The sequence below is a fragment of the Fusarium pseudograminearum genome, chromosome 3, assembly GCF_000303195.2.
Source record: "Fusarium pseudograminearum CS3096 chromosome 3, whole genome shotgun sequence".
In the NCBI taxonomy this organism is placed as follows: domain Eukaryota; kingdom Fungi; phylum Ascomycota; class Sordariomycetes; order Hypocreales; family Nectriaceae; genus Fusarium; species Fusarium pseudograminearum.
Window position 1 is genome coordinate 6,842,435 of NC_031953.1, and position 23,104 is coordinate 6,865,538.

Genomic DNA, 23,104 nt, shown 5'->3' on the forward strand with positions numbered 1-23,104 from the left:
GAGCATCTTACACCACCTGAGACTTGGCAGAATGAGTGAAAAGAGCAGAAGATTGTTGGAAATAAAGAGAGAATAAATCCATATCTATAATAGGGTCCGTATTAATGCTAAACTCAAACCATCCGGCGTTGCGATTAAACAATGAATTATAAATCCCACCCCTAGAAATCTTTCTGTGTGTCATCCCTCTAAGAGCTACTGCTGTTGAAGGCTCCCTCGCTCTGGATGCGGTTCAAAAATCTCAAAACAGCCGGTGTAACCTCCGCCGGCTTCTCCAACTGGGGTGCATGTCCAGCACCCTTGATCATGACAACTTCGCTATCCTTGAAGTTCGAAGCAACCCAACGAGCTTCCTCAGCAGGATCGCTCCAGTCAGGATCGGCATCACCATAGACAGCAAGAACGGGAGCCTTAACTTTACTCAAGAATGGCTGGACGACAGCATGGTCTGTTGACAAAGTAGCGTGGAATGCCTTCCAGCGTCCAGGGCCGGTGAGCATCTTGATAGATCGGTCAACTCGCTCTTGCGTCTTGTCACCAAGGCCGGGCCAAAGCTTGGGAGCGTAGGATTTCCAGATTATGGGTCCGATAGGCTGGTTCATAGAAAGACGGAAGAGGCTTGCGACAAGCTTGCCAGTACCTGGACGAAGGAATGCGCCGATGAGGATAAGGCCAGCGACTTTATGAGGTTGGGTTCCAGCTGCAATAGTGGCGGCTGCACCAGATAATGAAGCACCAACCAATACGGCAGGACCGCCACCATAAGCGTCGATAAGGGTGATGAGATCATTGGCTGTTGCTTCGTCACCGTAGCGGTTGAAGGTTGTGGAGCTATCGCCGTGACCGCGAAGATCAACCATGGCTACTCGGTAACCGGCTTTGCGGAGTTCAGTGGCCAGGGGGTCGTATGCATCTCGGAAGTCGCCCATAGCTGGTGAGCAAATGACGAGAGGGCCTTCTCCGGAAATATCGACGGCGAGTTTACCCCCCTCGGTTTCGATAAATGTGACAGTCATTGTTGGTGTTGTGTGTAAGTGTGTAAGTGTGTAAGTGTGTAAGTGTGTAAGTGTGTAAGTGTGTAAGTGTGTAAGTGTGTAAGTGTGTAGATAAGATGTGATGAGATAAGACAAGAGATGATAAGTCTTGTGCGAGGATATTGTGTTTAGTAGATGCTTGCTTATTGTTGATTGTGAATGAGAATATCGAGTCATGAATCGAAGGAAACATGCTATATATAATGTTTTGTTCACATTGAGTGCTGGCCATGGCGGCAGTGCTTGCGTACATCTCGAGCGAGATCTGGCCGACAAAACAAGGGTCCTGTGATTAATTGGGTCGCGAAAAAGCACGAGAAAAAGCCGAAAGCAACGCGAGGATGAGCGAGAAGTGTTTTGATTCGCTGGACCAACATTAGTCCGCCTGGCGGTCATCAATCGAGCTAATCTCGGAGATAGCTCGCGGGAATAGTCAGATCGGAGGAATAAAACCCGATTCATTATCCCATTTCTGACTGACGCACTCGTTATCGAACAACCTGAAGATAAAGAATTGAACAACTTCAATACTTGGTACGAATAGAACTACATAGATCGCGATGCTCTGTTCAGAGACATGTTATATAAAACTTGGCCTGCTCCCTTCCACCTTATTAGAGTTGATCAAAAGCTGAGCTTCTGTCCTGCCTGCCCCGGAACGGTAGACGCAACCTTGCCAGATCCAATAAGAGTAAACTTGTACGGGATCTTACTGGCACTCAGAGTACCCTTTGGTGCAGTGTTCTGACTTTCTCCGTTGAGAACAACATCTTCCGCAACAACGTATCCCACCTCAGAGCTTGACTCGCTGAAAATAGCCTTCTTTCCAACGTTGGTGAACACTGAAGATTGGATCAACGCCTGAGCGTTCATGCGACTGTTGAGACCGGTGTCCATAGTATCGTAGTATCCGCTGTTCTGGCGTTAGTAAAGGTCAGAAAACATTATTGAAAGACAAACTTGAAGATGTGGGCTGTGCCAAAGCGAAGAAGGGGACCACGGCTTCGAACATTGTTGAAGTGGTTGTTGGCGTATGTGACGTGAAGTTTGCCTACATCTTCAGCAGCGTTCTTGTCAGAGTGGCCGACTAATGATCCCTTGGACTGATGCATGTCGTTAGTATTTCATACCGCCAGATATTCTAGATGACTTACGTGGTCATGGAGATATGTGTGCGAAATAGTGACCCAATCCGCAGCATGCGAAAGATCCACCAAACCATCGTAAAAGTCCTTGTCGTCACCTCTCACGGCAGAGAGATCACAGTGATCAACCCAGACATTGGTGGACTTCTGGATCGTGATTGCATCACCGTAGGTTGCTTCGACTTTGGAAATCTTCATGTTTCGAATGATGACATTCTTCTTTCCGTTGATCGTAAGACCAATACCGGTCAGAGCTTGATGACTAGAATTAGTAGATGGCATATAAAATAGACTTGGATGCACGTACAGCTTCCCGTCTTCCCGATGATGGTCTTGTCGGATCCAACTTGTACCTTGGCTGCGCCAGAAATACTGCCTTGGACAAAGATGACTGCCGGTCCAGCGGCATTGGCTGCTGTTGTGAGTTCACCCAGAGTCTTCACAGTTACTTGTGAAGCACTGCCACCACCAGTTGTACTGCTTATGTTAATGCGACTGAAGGTGCCGATGTCAAAGCTTGTTTACTTACCCTCCATTCTGGGTGCAATATCCAATGTTACACGGATCATTTGCCGCTGCTCTGCCTTGCAGAGTAGTACCAGGTGCTGCCGTAACAATACCGGAGAAGAAAACAATGTTAAGCAGTCTCATGTTGATGTTTGGAGTCGAGTGAGTCTGTCGATATCACAAACTTACTCGGGCTACGATGCCATCTAAATACTATTCACGTCTACACAGGTATGAGAGTCAACTCGGGCATTTGGTTACAGCTGAAGTTAAACCCCCAATCTCCGATCTCGCGAATTCTCGAATCAACTGTCTTTGCAGATCCTTATACTACCCTGATCATGGATTTCAATATTGTTCCATTGACGTGATTGGTGGAATAATTGCAACGAAGCTTCCGTGTCTTGACATATCCCCCAAAGTATCAAAACATTGAAGTCCTCGTGAAGGTTTGTTTCTCAAGTCCAATAGGTTATAGAAACAAAAACGTTACTCAAGTCGGAAACACTCGTTCCGGGACGCTGGATCGGGTCCAGGTGGTACGGGAAGCGGAAGGTATCGTGGGGTAATTTGGAGGTTTAGCAAACCATATCATGATTGGGGTGTTTTGTGTAACAAAAAAACTAAACCTGTCGTCGCGTGTGTTTCGCACCCGAAGGCTTTATATCCAGATTCGTTCTATAGAGCTATGCTATGACGGCTGTTTCAAATCGACAATCGAACAAATAATTGTTTCACGGGTTTCTTGCCAATGGTTCAAGAAGCTGTGGGTACCAGGTTGTTGGTATCGAGAGGTCCCTCGACTTGTAGAAATGTCATAGAGATGGTATGATATCTTTCCATCTTACCTTGATGAGGCGAAATAAATACAGATATCCGAAACTATATGAATACAGGTAATTCGTAGTTTCGTATAACCTGATCTATCATCTAATTAAGTAATGCCAAGTCAGTGGCATATTTATCGGGTCCGTCAGTACAGATCTGGTGAACAGATAGCTTGGCTGCTTGAAGTATTAGTCAATCCAGGCCAACTTGATTCAGGGTCCTAGGTCACTCATGTTTACACAATAAAGCTCAAGGGTCAACTGTTCTGTTGCCTACGACAGAGGACGCATCATCAAAATGCTGCCTGAATGCTGGCTACACAGCCAAGACATGTGAGACCAATATTTATTACCACCCAATACTATCGACGTCGATCACTGCAGTCATTCGCGAATAAAGTGTCTTATCTCTGCCAAGTGGGTGACGTACTCTATCTGCTGATAGGTCTTGAGCCATACGTCTTTGCGGGGAACAGAAACCAGGATCTTTTGCTCGGCGTGCTCGGACGATTCTACCCTTGTCGTAATCAGATCGTCACCTTCCACATTCGACAATCGCCCGATGATAGTCGAATGTTTAAAATCATACTTAAATAGACGGCATGCGCTTTGATCTTGCACGTTTCCGAATCGAGTGATTGAACTTCCGATGCATTTTCTGTCGATATACCAGATTGTGCCGATTACCCTTGCTGCTTGCGCGTCGTGCTTCTTGGTACCTTCTATTCTATCGAGAATGTCTGAGCGAAAGGTAAGTAACAATATATACGCGAGTAGAAATCTTGTATTGACAAAATATCCTGTAGGAAATCACGTATGCCTTTGACACTGTCGATGATTGGCAGGCGTCCTTGAAGGCATCAGAGGAGTATGCAGTCGCGTCTTCGTTTAAAAAATACGCTAACTTCGTTCAAGGCTGGTGAAGGAAGACACTGGTGCCGAGCGCTGGAGAAGCACCAGGACGATGCCTCCAACATACTATCCTCCGTTAGTAACGCAGGCTTGAAATTAAAAACAGACTAATAATGTTTCTTCTAGACCCATGACTCAACAAGCTATTGATAAGCTGAAGGAATTCAAGGGTGCAGTTGTCAAGGACATCTCAGAGGAATAAGATCAGTGCCAAAGTAGCCAGCGCCGTATATCCATGGTAGTACAAAACACTGTTTGTGTAATAAAGAAGAATCCTTTAATATCTCATTGTTTCCTCTTAGTCGAACCTGGTCGGTGGAATATATGCCAATATCGATCGTTACGCTTGTAGACTGCCCACCTCTTAACTGACGATTCACTACATGTCATTCATTCGCGTATACTTGTATGCAAGGTACTAGAGATATACGAGCCTAAGCTTTCCTATGATACTTCAAATCTTTTGGCTTCATGTTGTTATGGTGGCGGCTCTCCAAAATATACTCTTTCAAGATGGAAAGCACGGCCATATCATTATTGCACACTTGGAAGTTTCAAAACAGTTGTAGAATGCTTATAAAAACGAAAGTCTGACGAAGATTATCAGGTATAAGAAGAAGATCATTATCGCTGTTCAATAGAAGAAGGCTTCACCAAAGTCACTAGACAGTTTCATGATGTGCATCAACATATGTATTTGATAATCAAATATTTACAGAATGTAATTCCTCTCATCATTCCAAACATATCATCCAAATCATCACTCCTCCACCCCATAAGCTTCTTCAACTCAGCCAATCCGTAGTCATGTTGCAGCACTTAGGCGTTGCTGTCAATCCAAGATCGGAGGGTACCGACGCGAGCATAGACACCAGAGGCGTTGGGTTGGGCGCATCCGTCACCCCAAGAGACAATACCGACAACGGTCTTGGAAGAGTCGACAATGGGACCACCACTGTCGCCCTGGCAAGCATCCTTACCACCTTCGGTGAAACCAGCACAGAACATGTTGTCAGTGATGGCAGAGGTGCCGTACTGGGATCGGCAGGTAGCACGAGAGACAACGGGAACGGTAACCTTGAGCAGGTTGATGGGGCTGACGCCACCACCATCAGAGGTGTCTCCCCTGTATAATGTTAGTTCTGTCGAGATATTCAAGTGAGAGGATGTACTTACCAGCCAGCAACAGTAAGAGACGATCCAGCAGCGGGGTCAGAGCCAGAGGTGGCAAGGCGACCGTAAGCAATGGAGCCACCGGCGGGGATGGAAGTGGAAAGCTTTAGGAGAGCAACATCGTTGTTGAGGGTAGAGCCGCTGAAGCTAGGGTGCATTCTGATGCTGGAGACACGAGAAGTGACACCGCCAGAGGTGCGAGACTAGTAGGTTCATGTTAGTTATCAGATTATATGCCATCGGCTGTAAACGTACGTTGGATCCGACACGGATGGCGAAAGAACTGGCAGATCGGCCCTGGACACAGTGGGAGGCGGTCATGACAGTGTTGGCGTTGAGGAGAGTACCACCGCACCAAGGACCACCGTTGTTGGTGATGCTGACGATGAAGGGGAATTCACCAGCGCTGGCAGAGGTTCCGCCAACGATCTGGGGCTTCTCCTGGGGCGAGGGAGCAGCAGCAACCAGAGGGGCCGCGAGGGCAAAGAGGGAAGTGATCTTGACCATTGTGACGAAGTAGGAGTTATCCAAGAGAGAGAGTTGAAGAGTGAGGTGAGGCTGATGAGAGATGATCTTTGGAAAGGAAGTTTCTCGTCCTTTATATACACAATCATCAACCTCTTGTATATCTCAAGGCCTCTTCCGAGTCAGGACTGTCTCATCCTGGTCTAGTCTCCTACCTGCCCTTCTGGTGGATCCGCCGCGATAAGCTTGTTTGGCGATATCGTGAGAGCGTGCATATTGGCGTACCTGCCTTTCTCGTATGGAAGTCCGTTTGTTCCGAAGTTTAGTTCGGCATTTAAATAGAGCATTAACCTTATCATCCTCCCGTGCAAGTGATCGGCATATGTGAATCTTGGCGGCAAGGATCAGCATCCCGATGAGGAAAGTCGATAATCGTGTCGACCATTGAGAATGTGGAGATGGCCGGTTAAATCCAAGTTCAATGGCAATGAGAAAGACGGTGACTGTGAAAGTAACACAACAACAATGATCACCAGCGCGTTGTCAGCACTCAATCCCGTTGACTTACCAGCTGAACTGCTAAGGTTGGGTAGCAGAGAAGGAAGACACTCTGTTCCTGAACATCATCCGGAATTGAGTAAGTTCGTCTTATCGCCAAGCATTAACGCGTATCTGCACTGCTACTCTAGGCGGGGTTAGTTTCTGCAATGCGGTCATGCGTCCATCAATCACATTAGCCCAGCTTCAGCGCATCTGAAACTGGTCAACTAAAGTGGGAGGATCTTTTGTAGTCCTTCCCATCAACAACACGCAATAGCTAGGATTGGATAACGCACGTACGCATTGACCCCATATAACAAGTCTTCTCTGGCCTTGGCTAAAGGCTTCTTTGCATCGTCTGTGGAAATCGCTCATGCTCAATACCAAGCAAAGATTGATTATCATATCTTATCTACCTTCCAAACAGGGAATCTATAGCCGGCTTATCTTGTGTGTCCTGTATGCGAGTGTTGTTTATCTGCAGAGACAAGGCAGGAAGGTTATGGTTGAACTGAAAGGTTACTTCAATATACTATCTCAACTTCGCAAGGCGGGTATTTCTTGGGAAGGTACTTTTGATTCGGCCAATTGAAGAGGCCTTCTGCCAAGTATCTACACGGATTTTGCATAGTTTACGTTGATTGAATACGAGCACTATTGACAGAGATGATCTGACTCGCGCTGTTGTTCTATGTGCTTACTGCATCTGCGGAGGTTTACTCGCCCTGAGTAGTTACCAATAAGGAAGCTCCTGGCCATATTGCCTTCCGTTTGAGATACGCTATAGGGCCTCATAAAAAATACCTGGTTTCTGCGACTTTACTGATATTGCTAATGATAGGAGACTTAGTAGATGAGAAACTAGCGTAATGATTACATCCAAGGTTGTTCAACAATGAATACCTGAAATATAAAGTACAATAATACTGCTGGCCATTCAGAATACGCCCAATACCTTTGCTAACTCTTGTAATCTCATGGCTAATCCGTCTACATGCGCTACTTATTTGACAGTCCCAATACATCATTTTCTTTTTTTCTTCCTGTAACCACTTTGCGATGCTTGTAACCTCATTCCTGCATAAGACTTTTTAGATACCGGTGTTTTCTTTCTCATGTGAGAAAATGGAGATCGGCTTTTCATAAAACCTTTTATAGACTGATCGTGAAGTGTTATCTCGGCCACCAGCTCGCCGTTGACGATTGCGTATGATATAACCGAAAAATAATTATGGGTTCTTGAGGAGATCACCTCCCACCATGCCACATGTGAGTTGTCCAGGTCGTTTGGGTCATTAAGTGCGGCGAGGTGGGACACAACATTATCGGAAGCGTCTTTCTGTATCCGCCATCCAATTGTCATTGTCAGTGAAGGATCAGGTGTCATGGTTTGTTGCAAAGCCACTCGAGCATAGTAATTCTCGCTGACTGGAGGAGAAATACTAAAAGTGTCGGGGTCCCAGCTTGCTGAACCGGAAGTTCCAATTATAGCAAGTGACATACTTGTCATTTTGCAGCCGAGGATAAATTTGGATGGGTTTCTTGTCAGATTCATGGGCGATACATGGTTGATACAGTTCTGGACATAGATATGGCTCGGTATGATAGAGGTTGACATGTCAGACTCGCGCTCACAACGTAGACCGGCGTCGGTATGCACTCGAGCATACTGGCCCCATACGTCCAGCCTTCGAAGCCTGATAGAGTACCGGTAATCCTGGCCCACACTTGTTTCGCTTTCCACGTCTAATATGGCGTAGAACTCGTCAGGGTCATCCATTGTTTCGACTAAACGGATCTGCAAGTGTAAACCCTTGTTTGTCATCTAGTAGGGATGTCCAATCCTCTTAGGGCACAGATTTCGACATCCATAGCTACTGAAGTTTTTGGGAGAATACGAGAGAAGCCCGCTAAGAGTAGGTGTTGATGATGCCATTGAACCCCATGTGAAAAGTGTATGATCTGGTGCCTTTTTGAGAATTTCTTCTTGTAGTCGAATGAAAGCATCTCTCCCCTCACCATAGAGAAGTGGCATATTAACATCGAAAAGGCCCAGTAGACAATACGCTTGGTCCTCAATGCGAGTAGTTTCGCGCTTTGCAGCCCACGACATCTTTGTGGCGGCTGAAATGGACTTGAGGTCTCCAGCGTAGAAAACGCGATCAGGAATTCCAGTTATTTCAGCAACCCAGCTTGAAAACTTGGTCGTTGTTGATGAGGGATTCGACATTTCGTCTGCTTCTGTGCCAACGCGAAAGAAACCATTGACTCTGTATTTGTTGTTCAAGGTCCTCGACATCTCCCCGATGCATGACCAGTGCATATCGAAGAACCGGCGGGTTTGGGGAGCAACAAGTTCCTGGAGCGTCCAGCCACGAGTAAACCAGCGGGAACGTCGAAACGCTGACAAAGATTCGGGTGCCATGCCTTCCACGTCATCCAAGTAGATATAGCAAACAGCCGAATTGCGATACCAGGTAAACATTGAATTGATTGCCTCTGAAAGCTCTGCGCTGCTTGACTTATCGATGCAGCAGGTGTCTACCCAGCAGTACATAAGCCCATCAAGTTGGGCTTGCTTAACGCAAAGCTCAATCTTTCTGAAACCCGTTTTGAGCCTGACTTCAGGTGAAGGGTTGTTGATCTCTTGAAACGACACCTCATCTTTAGCGTGACCCCACGTATGGGATAAAATGGCGTATTCGGGAATGTTTTTGTGAAATTCCTCGAGACCAAATGTCATCACATTGATGAGCTGCATGATTCCAAACCAAAAAAGTGCTTGATGAGATGGGAAATGGTGGAGGTTGAAAATGATGATGAAACATAGAGGGGGGCTTCACTTGAGGACCATCCTTGTGCTGCACAGCCTCGGCGGGCTATGCAGTACGTACTCTGGTCATGGTCAGCCATAAGGCAGATTAAGGCTCTGTTGGCAATAACGACTTGTCGCAACAGCAGGTTACTGACATATGCATGGGTTTCTACTTAAAATACATCTATTGGAACAAGTAGAGTATGTAGACTCGTAACGTTGAAGATCTATTTTTAAATGTTGGTTCTTAAACCATTAACTGTAAAGGTTGTTGTCCAAATATCAATCATGGCATGCACGATGCTATCACATGCCAGCGCTCGCCTTCAAAGTTATAATATAAATATAAGGAATATAATTCTCATAGGCTGTTCAAGCATTTAGGCTTGATTATTCAACCTAACAAGTTAAACCATTAACCAAGTAGTTTCCACGAGACACAGTCTTGTCGATATAAGCATAGGGTAAGAGCTTCGCTTCGCTTCAGCGATCCACTCAACCCATCCATCAAGCCACTTCATTTCCCTGACCAATAATCGCCTCACTATACCATGCAATTTTGACAGGCTAGAAAGTTCAGCTCTGGCACTAGTGACGATAGTTTCCCAAAAAGACACACGTTTGATGATTTTAGCAGTGCTAGCTTTCAATAGCTTCACTTGTGGATCAGAGGAAAGGAGGAAAGGAGGAAAGGCTCAATACACAAATATTATACGAGAAACATGGAAAGATCTTAAGAATCAAAGCCCCGCTTGTCATTTTCGAGTTGTGTTTTGCTCGACATCTTGTTCTCTATTATCACGAACTCGACACCGACACCGACACCGTAGAAATGGCTCGCCATTTCGTCCATTCGCTTGTTTTGACAGCGGTCCTCAGCCCCCTCGTTAATGCTGGACCATGTCGCCCCTCATCCAGTTCTACTCTTACTGCCACTGTCGCGACTACAACAAAAGAGTCCACTTCGGTCGAGTCACTGTCAACTCTCCTTACTTCGACCATTGTTGAGTCCGAGACCACAGGCTCTGCTACCAGTCTTGAGGCAACTACCACAACTACTTCATGCTCTACGCAGCCTTTCCCATGGGAGATTAGCTCCTCTGTAACTACTACGACCTCCGAGGAGTCTATTGCTACCACCACCACGACCGAAACTGCAGCGACCACCACCGCTGCAGAAGAACCATTCGAGTGCCAAAATAATCTCAAAGTCCCTGCTCCTGCGAATGCGGCTTGCGGCATTTCTGGCTACCGTCCCTCAGTCCCACAAGGCGCCAAAGCGATAGGCTATGGTTCTGTCGAATCCCTTTCCGCTTGCTACCAGTCCTGTATGGAAAAGGCCAACTGTGTTACTTTTGCTTTCATGGAGAATTCCTTCTGTGATCTGTGGAAAGGCGCCGTTGGAGAGACAGATGGCTCAGAGACAGACTTCAAGTGGTATGAGACCCGCTGCTTTTGCGATACCGGTATCGAGCCAGCGCCTACCTGCGAAGACACGAATATTATCAAGAATGCCGGCTGGGACACTGGAAAGTTCTCGCCGTGGAAGTACTACTCTGTGGCTGAAGATCGAGATATTGTTGATTTCAGCATTAAAGCTGGCGGAGCCGATGGAACGGGCTACAGATTTCAGACTGGAAACTTCCACTACGACAAGTCCATGTGGCTGTACCAAGATCTCACGGCCTGTCCTGGCATCACCTTACAATGCTCATTCAAGTGGATGTGGGACAAGTACTATGGAATCGCTCAAGATAACGGGGATACCTTGGTCCCATATGTCAGAATATATCAGGACAATGCTAGTCGCGCTCACGTCAGCGAATACCCAAGAAGTAGTGCCGACACCCAGCGATGGATTGAGTCAGATTCCTTCTACTTTACTATCCCTGCCAGTGGTAAAACAAGGATTTGGTATGTTGCTAGCAGTCCTCAGGGTGAATGGATCAACACTAGCACTGAGCCCTACAAGTCAAACTGGGTTCACAGGACAAACAAACTTGCTTTGGACTCGCTTATTTGTAACCCTGTTTAATACCAAACGGGGACTGCCCTTGAGAATTCTGGATACTAGCGAAGTGCTTAATTACCAACCCTATAAATGTTTAATTATCCTTTCATCTTCAGCCTGGTTGATTATGGACTACTAGATCCTTCATCGTCTTGCTGTGGTGCAATTTGAGAAGACTTCTCCAGAGGCTGTAGGCCGAGACAGAATTCTCTATACCATGGCCAGAAGTAATACATGACCCACTTGCTGAGCACCTTGATCGTGGCCATGATACGGTAAACACCAACCCCCGTAGCAGTTGAACCCAGATGTAGACTAGACAAAAGTGTCTGTCACTGAATGTTAGCACGCTTGAGTGATGTAACGTAATAAGTAAAAGCACGTACCGTTTTACCGTTTTCCCATGTCGTCGCAACAAATTTCCAGTCGTGTCCTTCAATGATGATGCCCGGCAGAAATTCGAGTCGTTTCACGTCATCACCAGCCATTTGATAGAAAGACTGCCACTGTGCAGCCTGCCAGGCTGCCAGGTGAACTTCAGCACTAACGGGATCCTCTCCGTGCAGCTCTTTACACTTGATACTGAGCCCTACCGGGTACTGAGACGTCGGCTTGAAAGACGTGAAGTTTACTGATCCTTGTTCGTCTCGAAGTTTCAGCAAGGCGTTGTGCCCAAATGGATCCCTCGTTTCTGATGGGACCATATACATCATAAAGTCAACCCGTGGCTGGGGCACTGAAGTCTGCTGGAAGACCGGATTGACCAATGCCCTTTCACTGCGAATTCAACATGGTTAGCATGTGGCTTCAAAGACCAGAGGAAATTCATTGTATCCGAGTGACTTAACAGCCCACCCGAATGGGCTATGCAACATGGTCTGAAGAGCAGCGTTGAGGATTGGTGTATAAACAAGATTATTCCATCCTGGCTCCCTCCATGTAGGTTCATAGAATGCATCCTTGTCAAGAGATTTGGAAACATGATCGTGCCCTAATTGGAAGTCGTCCTGGAATGAATAAATCAGTGAACCACAAAAAGATATGGGAGGTCAAAATACTGACCTGCACAATATTGGGAATGATACTTTTGTCTCTTTAGAAGACAAGCAAGCGCATATAAGCCCACAAAACAATGACGAGATGACAACTGAGTCACCAATTTATTATCGTCACGGAATAGCGCGATAAAGGGAAGGAGATTTTATCTATAAACTTTTTTATTTATTTCAATCAATATGACGGCTTTGCCGCGATTGATGCAAACTATCATCGCGAACTGCAAGCCGCACAGTTGAACCTCGGAAGATAGATAACAGGTATATGGTCTCCTCCTCCCACACTGAATCAGCTTTTACTAAGGACCTAATTCAAGTAACACACTTGGTGATATTTGGAGAGTCTATTTTGTCCAGGTCAACTGCGTCTCAGCACAAGTTTTCCCGAGATCAGCCCACTGCAAAGAACTCCATTTCTCCGGATTCTCAGACGCCTCCACGAAATGCTTCATAGCAAGAACAGTCTGTAACGCCCACTTCTCCGGGCTCAATCTTCCTACACCTGTTGCTAACGGGGTCATAAGAACACTCTCAATCTGGTCTTGTTCAGAGGCTTCGCGATTGTGATTGTCAATGGCACAGAGCAAGCTCCAGATACACTCATAGACAACTTCTTTATTCCATCTGACGTCAGCAGGCATACGCATCGTCGGACAAATAGCAACACGACGTGTACCAAAGCCATTATGCGATCTGCCATCGAATTCCTTTGGGATTTCTACCAAAGTACACGTCCCTGGTGGTGCGAAACCACGCCATGTTTTATAAAGTTGAGCTTGCGCAACGCCGGTGAGGGCATGGTAATCATCGCGGGGTGAGAACTGTCGAGATATAGCGTCGTCGAAAGCACCATCGAGCCGACCGTAGGAATTGGCGGGTGAGACGACGGTGTCAAATTTGACTGTGCTCGAGAGCTGTGAGAGAGCACAGTTGTGAATATTGATTGAGATTGAGTCTGGAAGCTTGCGGCTCTTGCGGGCGACGTTGAAAGCGTCGCTGAATTGTTCCTCCATGCAGAGTAGATGGATGTGGGGAATGTGAGGGGTTTTAGTGGCCATCTTGACTATTGCTTGCCGGGTGAGATAGATTCTCTAAATGAATTGGGATGCAGAAGAGTGAGATATTGAGGATCAAGTTATATTGTGCTTTACATGGTCAGATTACCGCACATGACTGGTGCGGGGTCATTGTCATGGAACACAGGCACGGAGACGTAGATTTCCCGTAATCGAAATTTACTGGCTAAACAGATGCAGATGTAACGACGAATTCCAATTCATAATATTGGTAGAGGGGAGTTGAACATTGAATCTTCTTCCTCGTGTCATTCACATATAGCTCGATAGCATATGCATCAATCAGGATGATGTGCACGAGCGATCATTGCAGGTGGCCATTATGGGAAACATCTACCGCCAGTCCGTCAGAACATTAATTTGACTTGGAGATACTGATTCGCCTTTCTTGTCATTGAACGAAGAACCGGCTGTGCGCATAGGATGGATGAAATCGGCTGAGTCAGCATACTCGGATCGTCACGAGCTTGGATTGCCGAGGCTAAATGCCTCCTCCCAGCCAGTCCAACACCTCATCTTTGGATTCCTTTAACAATTGTTGATGCACTCGTCGATTGGCAATTTTTGATAATTCAAAACCAACATGGCGGCTTTATCTTCACTAACGCCAGTTATTATCGGTATCGGCGAGATCCGTCAGAAGGACTTTACCATCGAAACATGCCGAGAGCCGGCTGAGCTCATCTTATCAGCTATCCGCGATGCATCTGAGGACTCTAGCATTAGTGCCATTGAACATGTAGACAGCATCTCAGTTGTGCCGCCGTGGTCCTGGAACTACGATGATCTGCCCAAACTGCTTGCGCAAAGGCTTGGCATCCAGCCATCCCATCTCGAACTCGCTAGTCATGGAGGAAATACACCTGCTCTCCTCTGCGACAAAGCAGCTGCCAGAGTTGCTTCTGGAGAAGCAAAGATGGCTGTTGTTACGGGAGGAGAAGCATTGGCCTCGCGTAGGTGATAAATTGACAAATAAGCCAGACTATGTGGCTGACATGTCGGTAGTTTTCGCTTGCCAAAAGGCTGGGAAGATACCTCCACCAGGTTGGACTGCGATGAGCCCGGACGCCAAAAGATACAGCCCTGGAGATACTTCGCTCAAGAAAGGTAGTCTCGCAAGCAATCGCCGGTCGATTAGACGTTCTAATATTGGATAGGAGCTGGTGCGACGCATTCTATCGGCAACCCAATCCAAGTATACCCTCTATACGAAAACGCATACAGGAAGCAGAACCAGCAAACATATATCGAGAACCATCACGAATCAGCAGAACTCTATGCTCAATTCGATAGGATAGCTTGCCAACATCCCAAGAGTTGGAGAGCAGGCGAAACCCCAAGGAAGCTTGAAGATATCAAGACAGTGAGCAAACAGAATAGAATGATATGCACACCTTGTAAGTCAGTTACCAATATGCTCTCGAATGTTGCTGACCCACTAGACCCATTGTTGATGAATGCATTCAATGGGGTCAACTTGGCCGCCGCTTGTATCATCACGTTGACTGAGCATGCTACCAAGTTGGGGGTACCGCGTGAGAAATGGGTATATGTCACCGGTGGCGCTGGCTCGAACGACAGTTCAGACTGTAAGATCTCTCTTCTTTATCAAGTGCCTCAGCTAACAGTACAATGCTTCACAGTCTGGGAGCGATTGAACTATCACTCAAGCCCTGCCATCGAGTATTCTATCGACAACGCTCTGAAAGCTGCTGGACTCGCGAAAGATGAGATAGACTGCTTCGACTTTTACTCGTAAGTCGTCCGCTACGATAATGCCAAGGCTAACCCATGAGTAGGTGCTTCCCTATTGTACCCAAGATTGCTTGCAAACACGTTGGACTCAACCTGCTGGATCCAAAGAAGCCCATAACGCTCCTTGGTGGATTAACTTCATTTGGCGGCGCAGGAAATAATTATTCGCTACACGTAAGACAATCTTATTTCTTACCGTGAATGTATCTAACCATGCTTGATAGGCTATCGCGGAGATGGTCCGAGTTATACGCAAAGGCAAATACCAGAACGGTCTAGTGCTTGCCAACGGCGGAGTTCTATCCTGGCAACACGCTATCTGTCTGTCTGCGCAACCGAAGAGAAATGGCTCAGCCTATGAAGTACAAGCTGTTCTTGACAATGGGCAGACGTCTCAAGGTCCAACATTCACTGGTCAGGCAAAAGGCGCAGCTATCATTGAGGTACGTTAAATCATCTGAAGGATGGCTTCTCTAACTTGATCTCAGACATACACTGTGGATTATGATCGAAGTGGTCCCAAGTTGGGACATATCGTAGGAAGGCTTGTTGAATCCGGGGATAGGTTCATTGCGAATCACGGTGATGAGATGACTTTGTCGACTCTCGTGAGTACCAGTAGTGAACCAATTGGTATGAAGGGTTTCGTCGAGGTTGACCCTGATGGTAGAAATGTCTTTACTGTTGATCCATTGGTGAAACTGTAGTCATTTGTTTTTACTTGAAACAACCACGCTGAAGTTTGTATGGTTGCAGATGGGTAGATAAATATAGATTTACTCTGACATATATAAACACAGCTTGAAATAGGTACTTGACATTGGAGGGATAAAGACAAATCTGAGCTTCTACCACTATTTGGCACATCAATATCCGAGGATTCTTTTCGTCCGCTTCGACTGCCGATCTTGCTCCAAACGTCGGAACATTCCCCGGGATGTAACAAACACCCCGCACCAAGAAGGATTAGTTCCCCGCAGACTGAGGATGATCTCTCCTTAACCTTAACGCGAGCTGGAGATGCGCACCTATAGGAATTGGTCTTGGTGCATATTGTGATCATTAAGATCGTATGTCATCGTCTAGAAATAGTCTATCCGCTCATTAAAGCAGCCGCACCTATTGAAACCTTTTAATTATGTCATGAACCTGTTGTCACCATTTCAAGGTCGTATTCTTGCTTTTGAACTTGACCACTGTCAAGGATTAACAAACCCTGCTCCAACATCATTTTACCGAGACATTGCAGGACTATAAATACCACAATGAGCAGCCAAGCACCAGCGCGGCGTGATACGCACGGTATTGGGAACTTCAAAGTCCCCGTCATCATCGCAATGTCGGCACTCGCATTTGCAGCACTTCTTGCCAGTATCGGAGGGGCGTCTGGCAAGACAGTCAGATCTCCGACTCCTCCCATGGGTTGGAACTCCTACAACCACTACAACTGTAATCCTTCCGAGGAAATTATCAAGATCAATGCCAAAGGATTGGTAGATCTGGGATTTCTAGATTTGGGCTACAGTATTGTCACTGTCGACTGCGGATGGCCTTCGAGAGACCGGGACAGCCAGGGAAGACTACAGTGGAATGAGACTTTGTTCCCTTCTGGTCCAAAGGCTCTTGGCGACTACATCCACGACTTGGGTTTGGAGTTTGGTCTCTATTCTGGAGCGGGATATCTTCAATGTGGATCCCAGGATATCCCCGCGTCCCTCGGTATGTCTATCGTTCTACAACTAGCTCAAGGTGACTGATCAACCAAACTAGGATATGAGGAAATTGACGCAAAGTCATTTGCTGAGTGGGGAGGTGATACCCTCAAGTAACACACTCTCAACTTTGTCATAATGCATTCAGCTAATATTGATAGATACGACAACTGCTATGCCACATCCAAGACCGACATGGTTGACTCGGACTCTGCCGAAGCAAAGAGTCCAGACCGCTTTATCAAGATGGCCGCGGCTATCAACGAGACTGATCGTGACATCAAGTACTTCCTATGCCAATGGGGTATTGGTGAAGACGTCCCGCAATGGTGTGTATCAACTCTCAAATACTATGTGCTCTCTTTAACTCCATGGCAGGGCCACCAAGGTTGGAAATTCATGGAGAATGAGCAATGACATCTTCAATGCATGGAGAGCAATCTGGCGCATCACCAATCAGGCTGTTGCTCATTCCAAGTACAACCACCCTGGCGCGTTCGCAGACCTTGACATGCTCATGTAAGATTCCCACATAAATGTGTGAGCAACTTTTTTGACAATATTAGCATCGGTCTTGGTGCTCTCTCCTATGAGGAAGAGCGTTTCCACTTCGGCTTCTGGTCAATGATGAAATCCCCTCTCATCATCGGAGGTGTAATGGACGCCAAACAAATCCCTTCCCACTCTCTCGAAGTCATGTCCAACAAGGAAGCCATCGCCATCAACCAAGATGCACTAGGACAAGCAGCAGAGCTAGTTATTCGGTATACGGAAGAGCAGTGGGATGTTTGGTCCGGTAACCTCACATCCAACCGCAAGGTTCTCGGCGTTGCGAACTGGAAGAATGAAACTCAAACTGTTGAAGTTGACCTGTCGCTTATTGGTGTTGGAAAGGCAAAGGCACGAGACGTTTGGGCCCATGAGGATCTTACTATCTCGGGTACTCAGAAGTTTGTACTGAAGCCTCATGAGCTGCGACTTCTCGTACTATCCGATATAACTCAGACTCCCAAGCCCAAGCAATTCGGGTATTATGCCGCACCTAAGGCGGCACTAGGAGGCTCCGCTTCACTTGTCGACTGCGGAGCAAACGAATGTTTACCAGTCAACAAAAAGATCAAGTCCATCGGTAAAGATGCCAAGGTCACGTTCAAGTTTGTCAGCGCTCCCAAGGATGGCCCATTATACGTCGGTGTTGACTACATCAACCACGAGTATCATCACACGATCGGTGACTGGGAAACCAACACACGAAACATGTCAATCTCTGTCAATGGGAAAGATGCCAAGCGGTGGGCGTTCCCGAATGCTGGCGGCGATTGGTTCGAGAGTGATCGCATGACGATCCTTCTAGATGGGTTCAAGAAGGGTAAAGATAACACTGTCATCTTTACTGCTTCCCCTTCTGGAGGTTGGGCGCCTGATTTGGTTGCCTTTGAGGTTCTGGCATAGATGAAGTTCAGCAATTCGGCTCACCAATTTGTCAGAGTAACGAGTCAAATAGTGTCGCCAAATGTAGATCATCTTATGAAGAACAATTACGAGACAAATGGTAGTAATTCAATTAAACAATGCCTAGTACTTGTTGATCTAAATGAGACATACTAAACTTTGACAGTGAATCTGTACTGTTCTTGGCCGCTCAACTTCCTCTCCGTCCCCTTGAACACAAAAACGCCACTAGTCTTCTTCGGTGCCTTAATGCTCACCTCCATGTTCTTCTTATTGCTAGTAAGTTTCCAAGTGACTTCAATCTTGCCCCCAAAGGCAGTCTGTAAACGACCATGTGCGTAATCCAAGCCCATAGACAAGCCACTCTCTGGCCCGACAACCCAATTCTTATACCCATACCCATCGATGCCCTGTGCAGGTCGAAGTCCTGCTGCCCACTCAGTAAGCACATATGTAGCTGCGCCACCCCACGGATGACCGAGGGATGTGAAAAGACCCAAACCAGGACTGCCGTCGTGGAGAACATATTCCCAACTTGCGCCGGTGGAGGTTTTGATGTCGTCAACCATGGGACCCCAGAGTGTGTCGATGAGCTTGGATCCTTTCGCGTCAGCACCATACTCGAAGAGCGCTGGGAGAAGGAATCCGTTGGTATTGGGGCTGATGCTAGCAGTGGGTGCATCTGGGTCTGTACGAGTATTATCCATGTATCCTGGACCGAGAGCTAGCTTTTCCAGGGCCTTGAAAGAGCGTGTAGCTTGAGTGCGAGTAGCGACCTTGCTTGTGGTGCAGAATGAGATACCCGTAACGGAGAAGTCGGTTTCGTTTGCTGTAGAAAGCTTCCAAACACCAAGTTTGTCATTCCAGAGTGACTTGCGAATAGCTTCGGTAAGCTTATCGCCAGCGTCCTTCCACTTCTTGGCCGAACTTGTCTTTCCAATCGCACTCGCGAGTTCAGCCATGGAATGGAGAGCCTGGGCAGTCATGCAGGAGACTGAAGAACCAGACGCGGCAGGTCCAGTAAAAGCGCCGTTGAGATGGACCAGACCGTCAGTTTTGTTGATAGTGCTAACAGACCAGTCAACCACACGCTCAAAGTACTTCCACTCCTGTTTGAGAAGGTCGAGATCGTTGCTGGACTGCACGTAGTAGTACAACGACAAGAGTCCGAGGAGCTGATAGTCTTCCAGCCCATAGTTATCAGCGAAGACTGTGATATTGGCTTGGTATCCGAGAGGTGCACTCATGCTGAATAGTCCATCCTCATTCTGCGTCGGGATAAGAGACTCGAAGGTACCTCTCTGAAGGTCAAAGCGTGATGTGCTAACACCTATGATACGAGAGGTGTGGTAATAGTCTCCTAGCCAAATAAGGCGGTCACGCTTTGGTCCATCAAGACAGGCCGCAAAGATGTTCTCTCTGACACCGTACTCGTCCAGGATACCATCAGAGGTGAGACTGCTCTCATATACAAGCGCGCCAAGATCATTATTGTGAACCTTGACATTGCGGTAGTAAGCCGTCTGATCCTGATATGCGCCAAGACCAAAGCGACCAGTGAGCGTAATGGGTTTCATCTGACCTCTGAACAAAACACGGTAGGAGGTCAGAGACATGTTGAAGATTTTGGCTCCATCGATGGAAGCGCTGAGATATCCGCTCTTGAGGGTAGTTCGGATCTTGTACCACTTGTTCTCGTGGACGGGGAATGGGAGGTCGAATGTCTTTAGAAGGTAAGTAGGCAAGGTAGTCTGGTTGACTTGGCCCCAACCTGAAGTAACTTGAAGAGTGTTTCGAGGGGAGAGCGTGTAGTTGTGGTTCTTGAATGTCGTCGCCTTTGGCAGGTCTCCAGTAATTTGGAGGCCGATTCCACCCCCTTTACCAATTTCCCAGGCCTTTCATAGTCAGTACGTCTTCCAAGCTGTGCTCGAGGTGATGACTTACAACTCCATACCAGAACCCACCCCTCACAATCTTGGCCTCAAACTCCAGAGTGTGATTTCCAACAACAGGCGATTTCTCACTCTGGATGGGGCGCAAAGACTGGACGAGGACTCCATTCTTGGGATCAACGCGCCAAGTAGATGGCTGACTGCCTTGCTCGAGGCACGAAGATTGCGCACCACGCACACCAGCTTTCCAAATTTCGTTGAGTCGCTTATCACTGCACTCAAAGAAACCGGGTTCCTTATCCGGATCGACGTTTGCAAAAGAAGCGTGAAATCCGACGTTGGAGAACTTGATGCTCCCCTCAGTCAAGAGTCTTAGAGACTCCCATCGCTGACCACCTTGGATGAGAAAGACATCGTAGCGGCCCGTCTTTGTAATATTCAATGTTTCGATTCGAAAGTTGTTAGCTAGCTGGTTTCCGTATAGCAATGGGCCATCGCTGAAAGGTTCTTCCAAGCCATGGTAGGCTTCAGTGTATTTGACCTCGATTTGAGCAGGGCCACTGAGTGACTGCACGTCAAAGAACGGCCGCCCGCCTACTTCATGACCATAGTCGAGGACTGCGACGTTGTTCTTGGAGTCGAGAGTGAAGCTGATGAAAGGCTTGGTTTTATAGGTGGGCTTGGAACCCAATGCCAGACCTTTGGGGAGAAAGGGCTTTTCAGTGCTGGTAATTAAGTTAGCCCAGAGGTTAAGTACAGGGTCTGCATATGTAGTTGATTCACGTAGACTAGAAAATACTTACTGTGCACCACAAAGACCAATTGATCCGAGTAGGACCACACCAAGAACGTTCAAATTCGACAACAAAGACAGACCCATCATGGCGACCAAGGTTCTTCGTGTTTGTCGAACGGGAGGCAATTGACGGTGATTGCATCATACTTTTATTCTCTTCTCCCGGTTGTACATAGGCTCGGCACGCTTCGGGTCGGAACTCAATTGAGGGAACAAAATAGCTATTGAGTAACATCGTAACTTGGCGCTATGCCGTTCGCTCACTGCCGAATCGTCAAAGTGCGAATGAAGCTCATCGAGCGGGGATAGCCGAGTCATTTCGGTCCTTGATAACCCGAGTGATCGTCGGTACCCCAGATTTTGATGCACCGGCCACTCACGATGTCCGACTTGACCGTGTTGAGTTAAGAGCAAAATTAGTGATTCAGCTTAGACTGTTCTGAGCCAAACTTCTCACTTATTTTCCTGCTCAAAAGCTGAGAGATTGGTTATTTTATCGCTCACTCATCAGCGAGAATGGGGACTACAGTTGTACACAGACTACCCTAGGAAAGTACATAGTTAGATGACAATATATAGGCTATATTTATGACTGTTTTAAAGCCAATTCTTACAACAGGTCCTAAGCTTTTATCTTCTTCTAAAGATTAACGCAATAAGCCACGCTACTGCTGTTATAATACAGTAGACGCCTTAGAAAGTTAAAAATGCAGTAAGAGAAACAGAATTTTAATTTCTAAAAATATTATAAATTGTACACCGTTATTATCTGATATATTATTTCAGGTCTGTTTAATTTAAGCTGGACTCAAAAGTACTAGATATTTAGATATTCTAAAACTGTAGCAAGTTACTACCCTGTATATGAAAGTTGACATGGCATAACTGGTGCCACTGCTAGAAGCCCTTAGCCAATTGTAGACTGAGAGGAGAGACAGGGGTAATCCACAGTCAAGATGTGGAATTGGCAAAAAAATACTGGTTCCCCGAAACCTGGATCGAACAAGTGACCTTTCGATGACATATAACAATTACAGTCGAACGCTCTTCCAGCTGAGCTATTCGGGGAGGATCTCCGAAACGGAGGAATAGCCATTGGTGAGGATCCGGCTCGTAGTTTGTGTATATCATCAACCACGGCACCTGACTTTGGAGATCACCAGAGCACGCATATCATCCGCGACAGTACTTACCAGCAAAGTGCATGCGCAATGAGGTTACCATATGAACCATAATGTAAATAAGATCGCGAGAGATAAAAGACGACATGTATATGCACTAGCCATTTAATTTAGTGACGCGATTGCAAGACACAACAGGGACCTCCTGGCGTCCCTGCCACATTACCAGGATCCAGCTGGCCAAAAATAATATCTTTTAATGTTCGCACCGGCTGTCAAAAGATGCACGCAAGTAAAATGACATAATACCATGCCAGAAGGCTATTGTAGTTGGCATCAACTTGCGACAAAAAATGCCAAAAAAGATATTTATAGCTAGCAGCTACTGGTTTCGATCCAGTGACCTCCGGGTTATGAGCCCGGCTGAGGAATTGTTAGTGCGAATTTTGGAACACAAGATTCGAGTAAACATACCGCGCTTCCACTGCGCCAAGCTGCTTTTTGGTGCTTTGTCGTTATTTTGCCACTTCTTTTTGTAGGTTATACCCTGCTCACCTTCAGACCTCAGAACACAACCCACAGTACCCTCAGTCCACGCGCATCAACAAGCAACGTCCATGGCAAGGTCACAATACGATCAATCTTCGGATCTATTTTGACATCCGATCATTAATTTGACAGATTGACGCTATTGAACTAAGCCTCGACATTAATTGACGTTGCAGTCGGTTCGCCGGTTTTACCCAGACAACCGAGTCATGTCCTTCTAGTGGAGTTCTAGGATTGGGTGTTTTGCGGAGGAGCTGAACGATAAAA

The 23,104-nt window shown here is 46.7% G+C and overlaps 11 protein-coding genes across 11 annotated transcripts, besides 3 other annotated features; 4 read left to right on the forward strand and 7 right to left on the reverse strand.

The window, feature by feature from the left end:
• Positions 1-188: 188 nt before the first annotated feature.
• FPSE_02853 (uncharacterized protein) lies at positions 189-1,016 on the reverse strand (the record flags this gene model as incomplete). The annotated part of the gene is made up of 1 exon (XM_009255972.1): positions 189-1,016. One exon carries the CDS (start codon positions 1,014-1,016, stop codon positions 189-191), a length of 828 nt encoding a protein of 275 aa, XP_009254247.1.
• Positions 1,017-1,025: 9 nt separating this feature from the next.
• Positions 1,026-1,104: a microsatellite.
• Positions 1,105-1,141: a microsatellite.
• Positions 1,142-1,658: 517 nt separating this feature from the next.
• Positions 1,659-2,830, reverse strand: FPSE_02852 (uncharacterized protein; the record flags this gene model as incomplete). The annotated part of the gene is made up of 5 exons (XM_009255971.1): positions 1,659-1,947; positions 1,995-2,137; positions 2,189-2,433; positions 2,487-2,656; positions 2,709-2,830. 5 exons carry the CDS (start codon positions 2,828-2,830, stop codon positions 1,659-1,661), a joined length of 969 nt encoding a protein of 322 aa, XP_009254246.1.
• A 1,419-nt stretch (positions 2,831-4,249) lies between these two features.
• FPSE_02851 (uncharacterized protein) lies at positions 4,250-4,627 on the forward strand (the record flags this gene model as incomplete). The annotated part of the gene is made up of 4 exons (XM_009255970.1): positions 4,250-4,264; positions 4,320-4,381; positions 4,429-4,500; positions 4,552-4,627. 4 exons carry the CDS (start codon positions 4,250-4,252, stop codon positions 4,625-4,627), a joined length of 225 nt encoding a protein of 74 aa, XP_009254245.1.
• A 617-nt stretch (positions 4,628-5,244) lies between these two features.
• FPSE_02850 (uncharacterized protein) lies at positions 5,245-6,105 on the reverse strand (the record flags this gene model as incomplete). Its single annotated transcript, XM_009255969.1, has 3 exons — positions 5,245-5,551; positions 5,602-5,801; positions 5,854-6,105. The coding sequence occupies 3 exons, from the start codon at positions 6,103-6,105 to the stop codon at positions 5,245-5,247; spliced, it is 759 nt and encodes a 252-aa protein (XP_009254244.1).
• A 1,569-nt stretch (positions 6,106-7,674) lies between these two features.
• On the reverse strand, positions 7,675-9,364 carry FPSE_02849 (uncharacterized protein; the record flags this gene model as incomplete). Its single annotated transcript, XM_009255968.1, has 4 exons — positions 7,675-7,680; positions 7,856-8,070; positions 8,107-8,391; positions 8,482-9,364. 4 exons carry the CDS (start codon positions 9,362-9,364, stop codon positions 7,675-7,677), a joined length of 1,389 nt encoding a protein of 462 aa, XP_009254243.1.
• An 886-nt stretch (positions 9,365-10,250) lies between these two features.
• On the forward strand, positions 10,251-11,453 carry FPSE_02848 (uncharacterized protein; the record flags this gene model as incomplete). Its single annotated transcript, XM_009255967.1, has 1 exon — positions 10,251-11,453. The coding sequence occupies one exon, from the start codon at positions 10,251-10,253 to the stop codon at positions 11,451-11,453; it is 1,203 nt and encodes a 400-aa protein (XP_009254242.1).
• A 101-nt stretch (positions 11,454-11,554) lies between these two features.
• FPSE_02847 (uncharacterized protein) lies at positions 11,555-12,139 on the reverse strand (the record flags this gene model as incomplete). The annotated part of the gene is made up of 2 exons (XM_009255966.1): positions 11,555-11,758; positions 11,816-12,139. The coding sequence occupies 2 exons, from the start codon at positions 12,137-12,139 to the stop codon at positions 11,555-11,557; spliced, it is 528 nt and encodes a 175-aa protein (XP_009254241.1).
• A 689-nt stretch (positions 12,140-12,828) lies between these two features.
• On the reverse strand, positions 12,829-13,542 carry FPSE_02846 (uncharacterized protein; the record flags this gene model as incomplete). The annotated part of the gene is made up of 1 exon (XM_009255965.1): positions 12,829-13,542. One exon carries the CDS (start codon positions 13,540-13,542, stop codon positions 12,829-12,831), a length of 714 nt encoding a protein of 237 aa, XP_009254240.1.
• Positions 13,543-14,143: 601 nt separating this feature from the next.
• On the forward strand, positions 14,144-16,022 carry FPSE_02845 (uncharacterized protein; the record flags this gene model as incomplete). Its single annotated transcript, XM_009255964.1, has 8 exons — positions 14,144-14,513; positions 14,566-14,667; positions 14,718-14,957; positions 15,003-15,149; positions 15,204-15,315; positions 15,360-15,489; positions 15,540-15,758; positions 15,804-16,022. 8 exons carry the CDS (start codon positions 14,144-14,146, stop codon positions 16,020-16,022), a joined length of 1,539 nt encoding a protein of 512 aa, XP_009254239.1.
• A 558-nt stretch (positions 16,023-16,580) lies between these two features.
• On the forward strand, positions 16,581-18,479 carry FPSE_02844 (uncharacterized protein; the record flags this gene model as incomplete). The annotated part of the gene is made up of 5 exons (XM_009255963.1): positions 16,581-17,034; positions 17,086-17,140; positions 17,189-17,356; positions 17,406-17,546; positions 17,594-18,479. 5 exons carry the CDS (start codon positions 16,581-16,583, stop codon positions 18,477-18,479), a joined length of 1,704 nt encoding a protein of 567 aa, XP_009254238.1.
• Positions 18,480-18,631: 152 nt separating this feature from the next.
• Positions 18,632-21,254, reverse strand: FPSE_02843 (uncharacterized protein; the record flags this gene model as incomplete). The annotated part of the gene is made up of 3 exons (XM_009255962.1): positions 18,632-20,374; positions 20,424-21,096; positions 21,175-21,254. The coding sequence occupies 3 exons, from the start codon at positions 21,252-21,254 to the stop codon at positions 18,632-18,634; spliced, it is 2,496 nt and encodes an 831-aa protein (XP_009254237.1).
• A 638-nt stretch (positions 21,255-21,892) lies between these two features.
• Positions 21,893-21,921: a repeat region.
• Between the last annotated feature and the right edge of the window lie 1,183 nt (positions 21,922-23,104).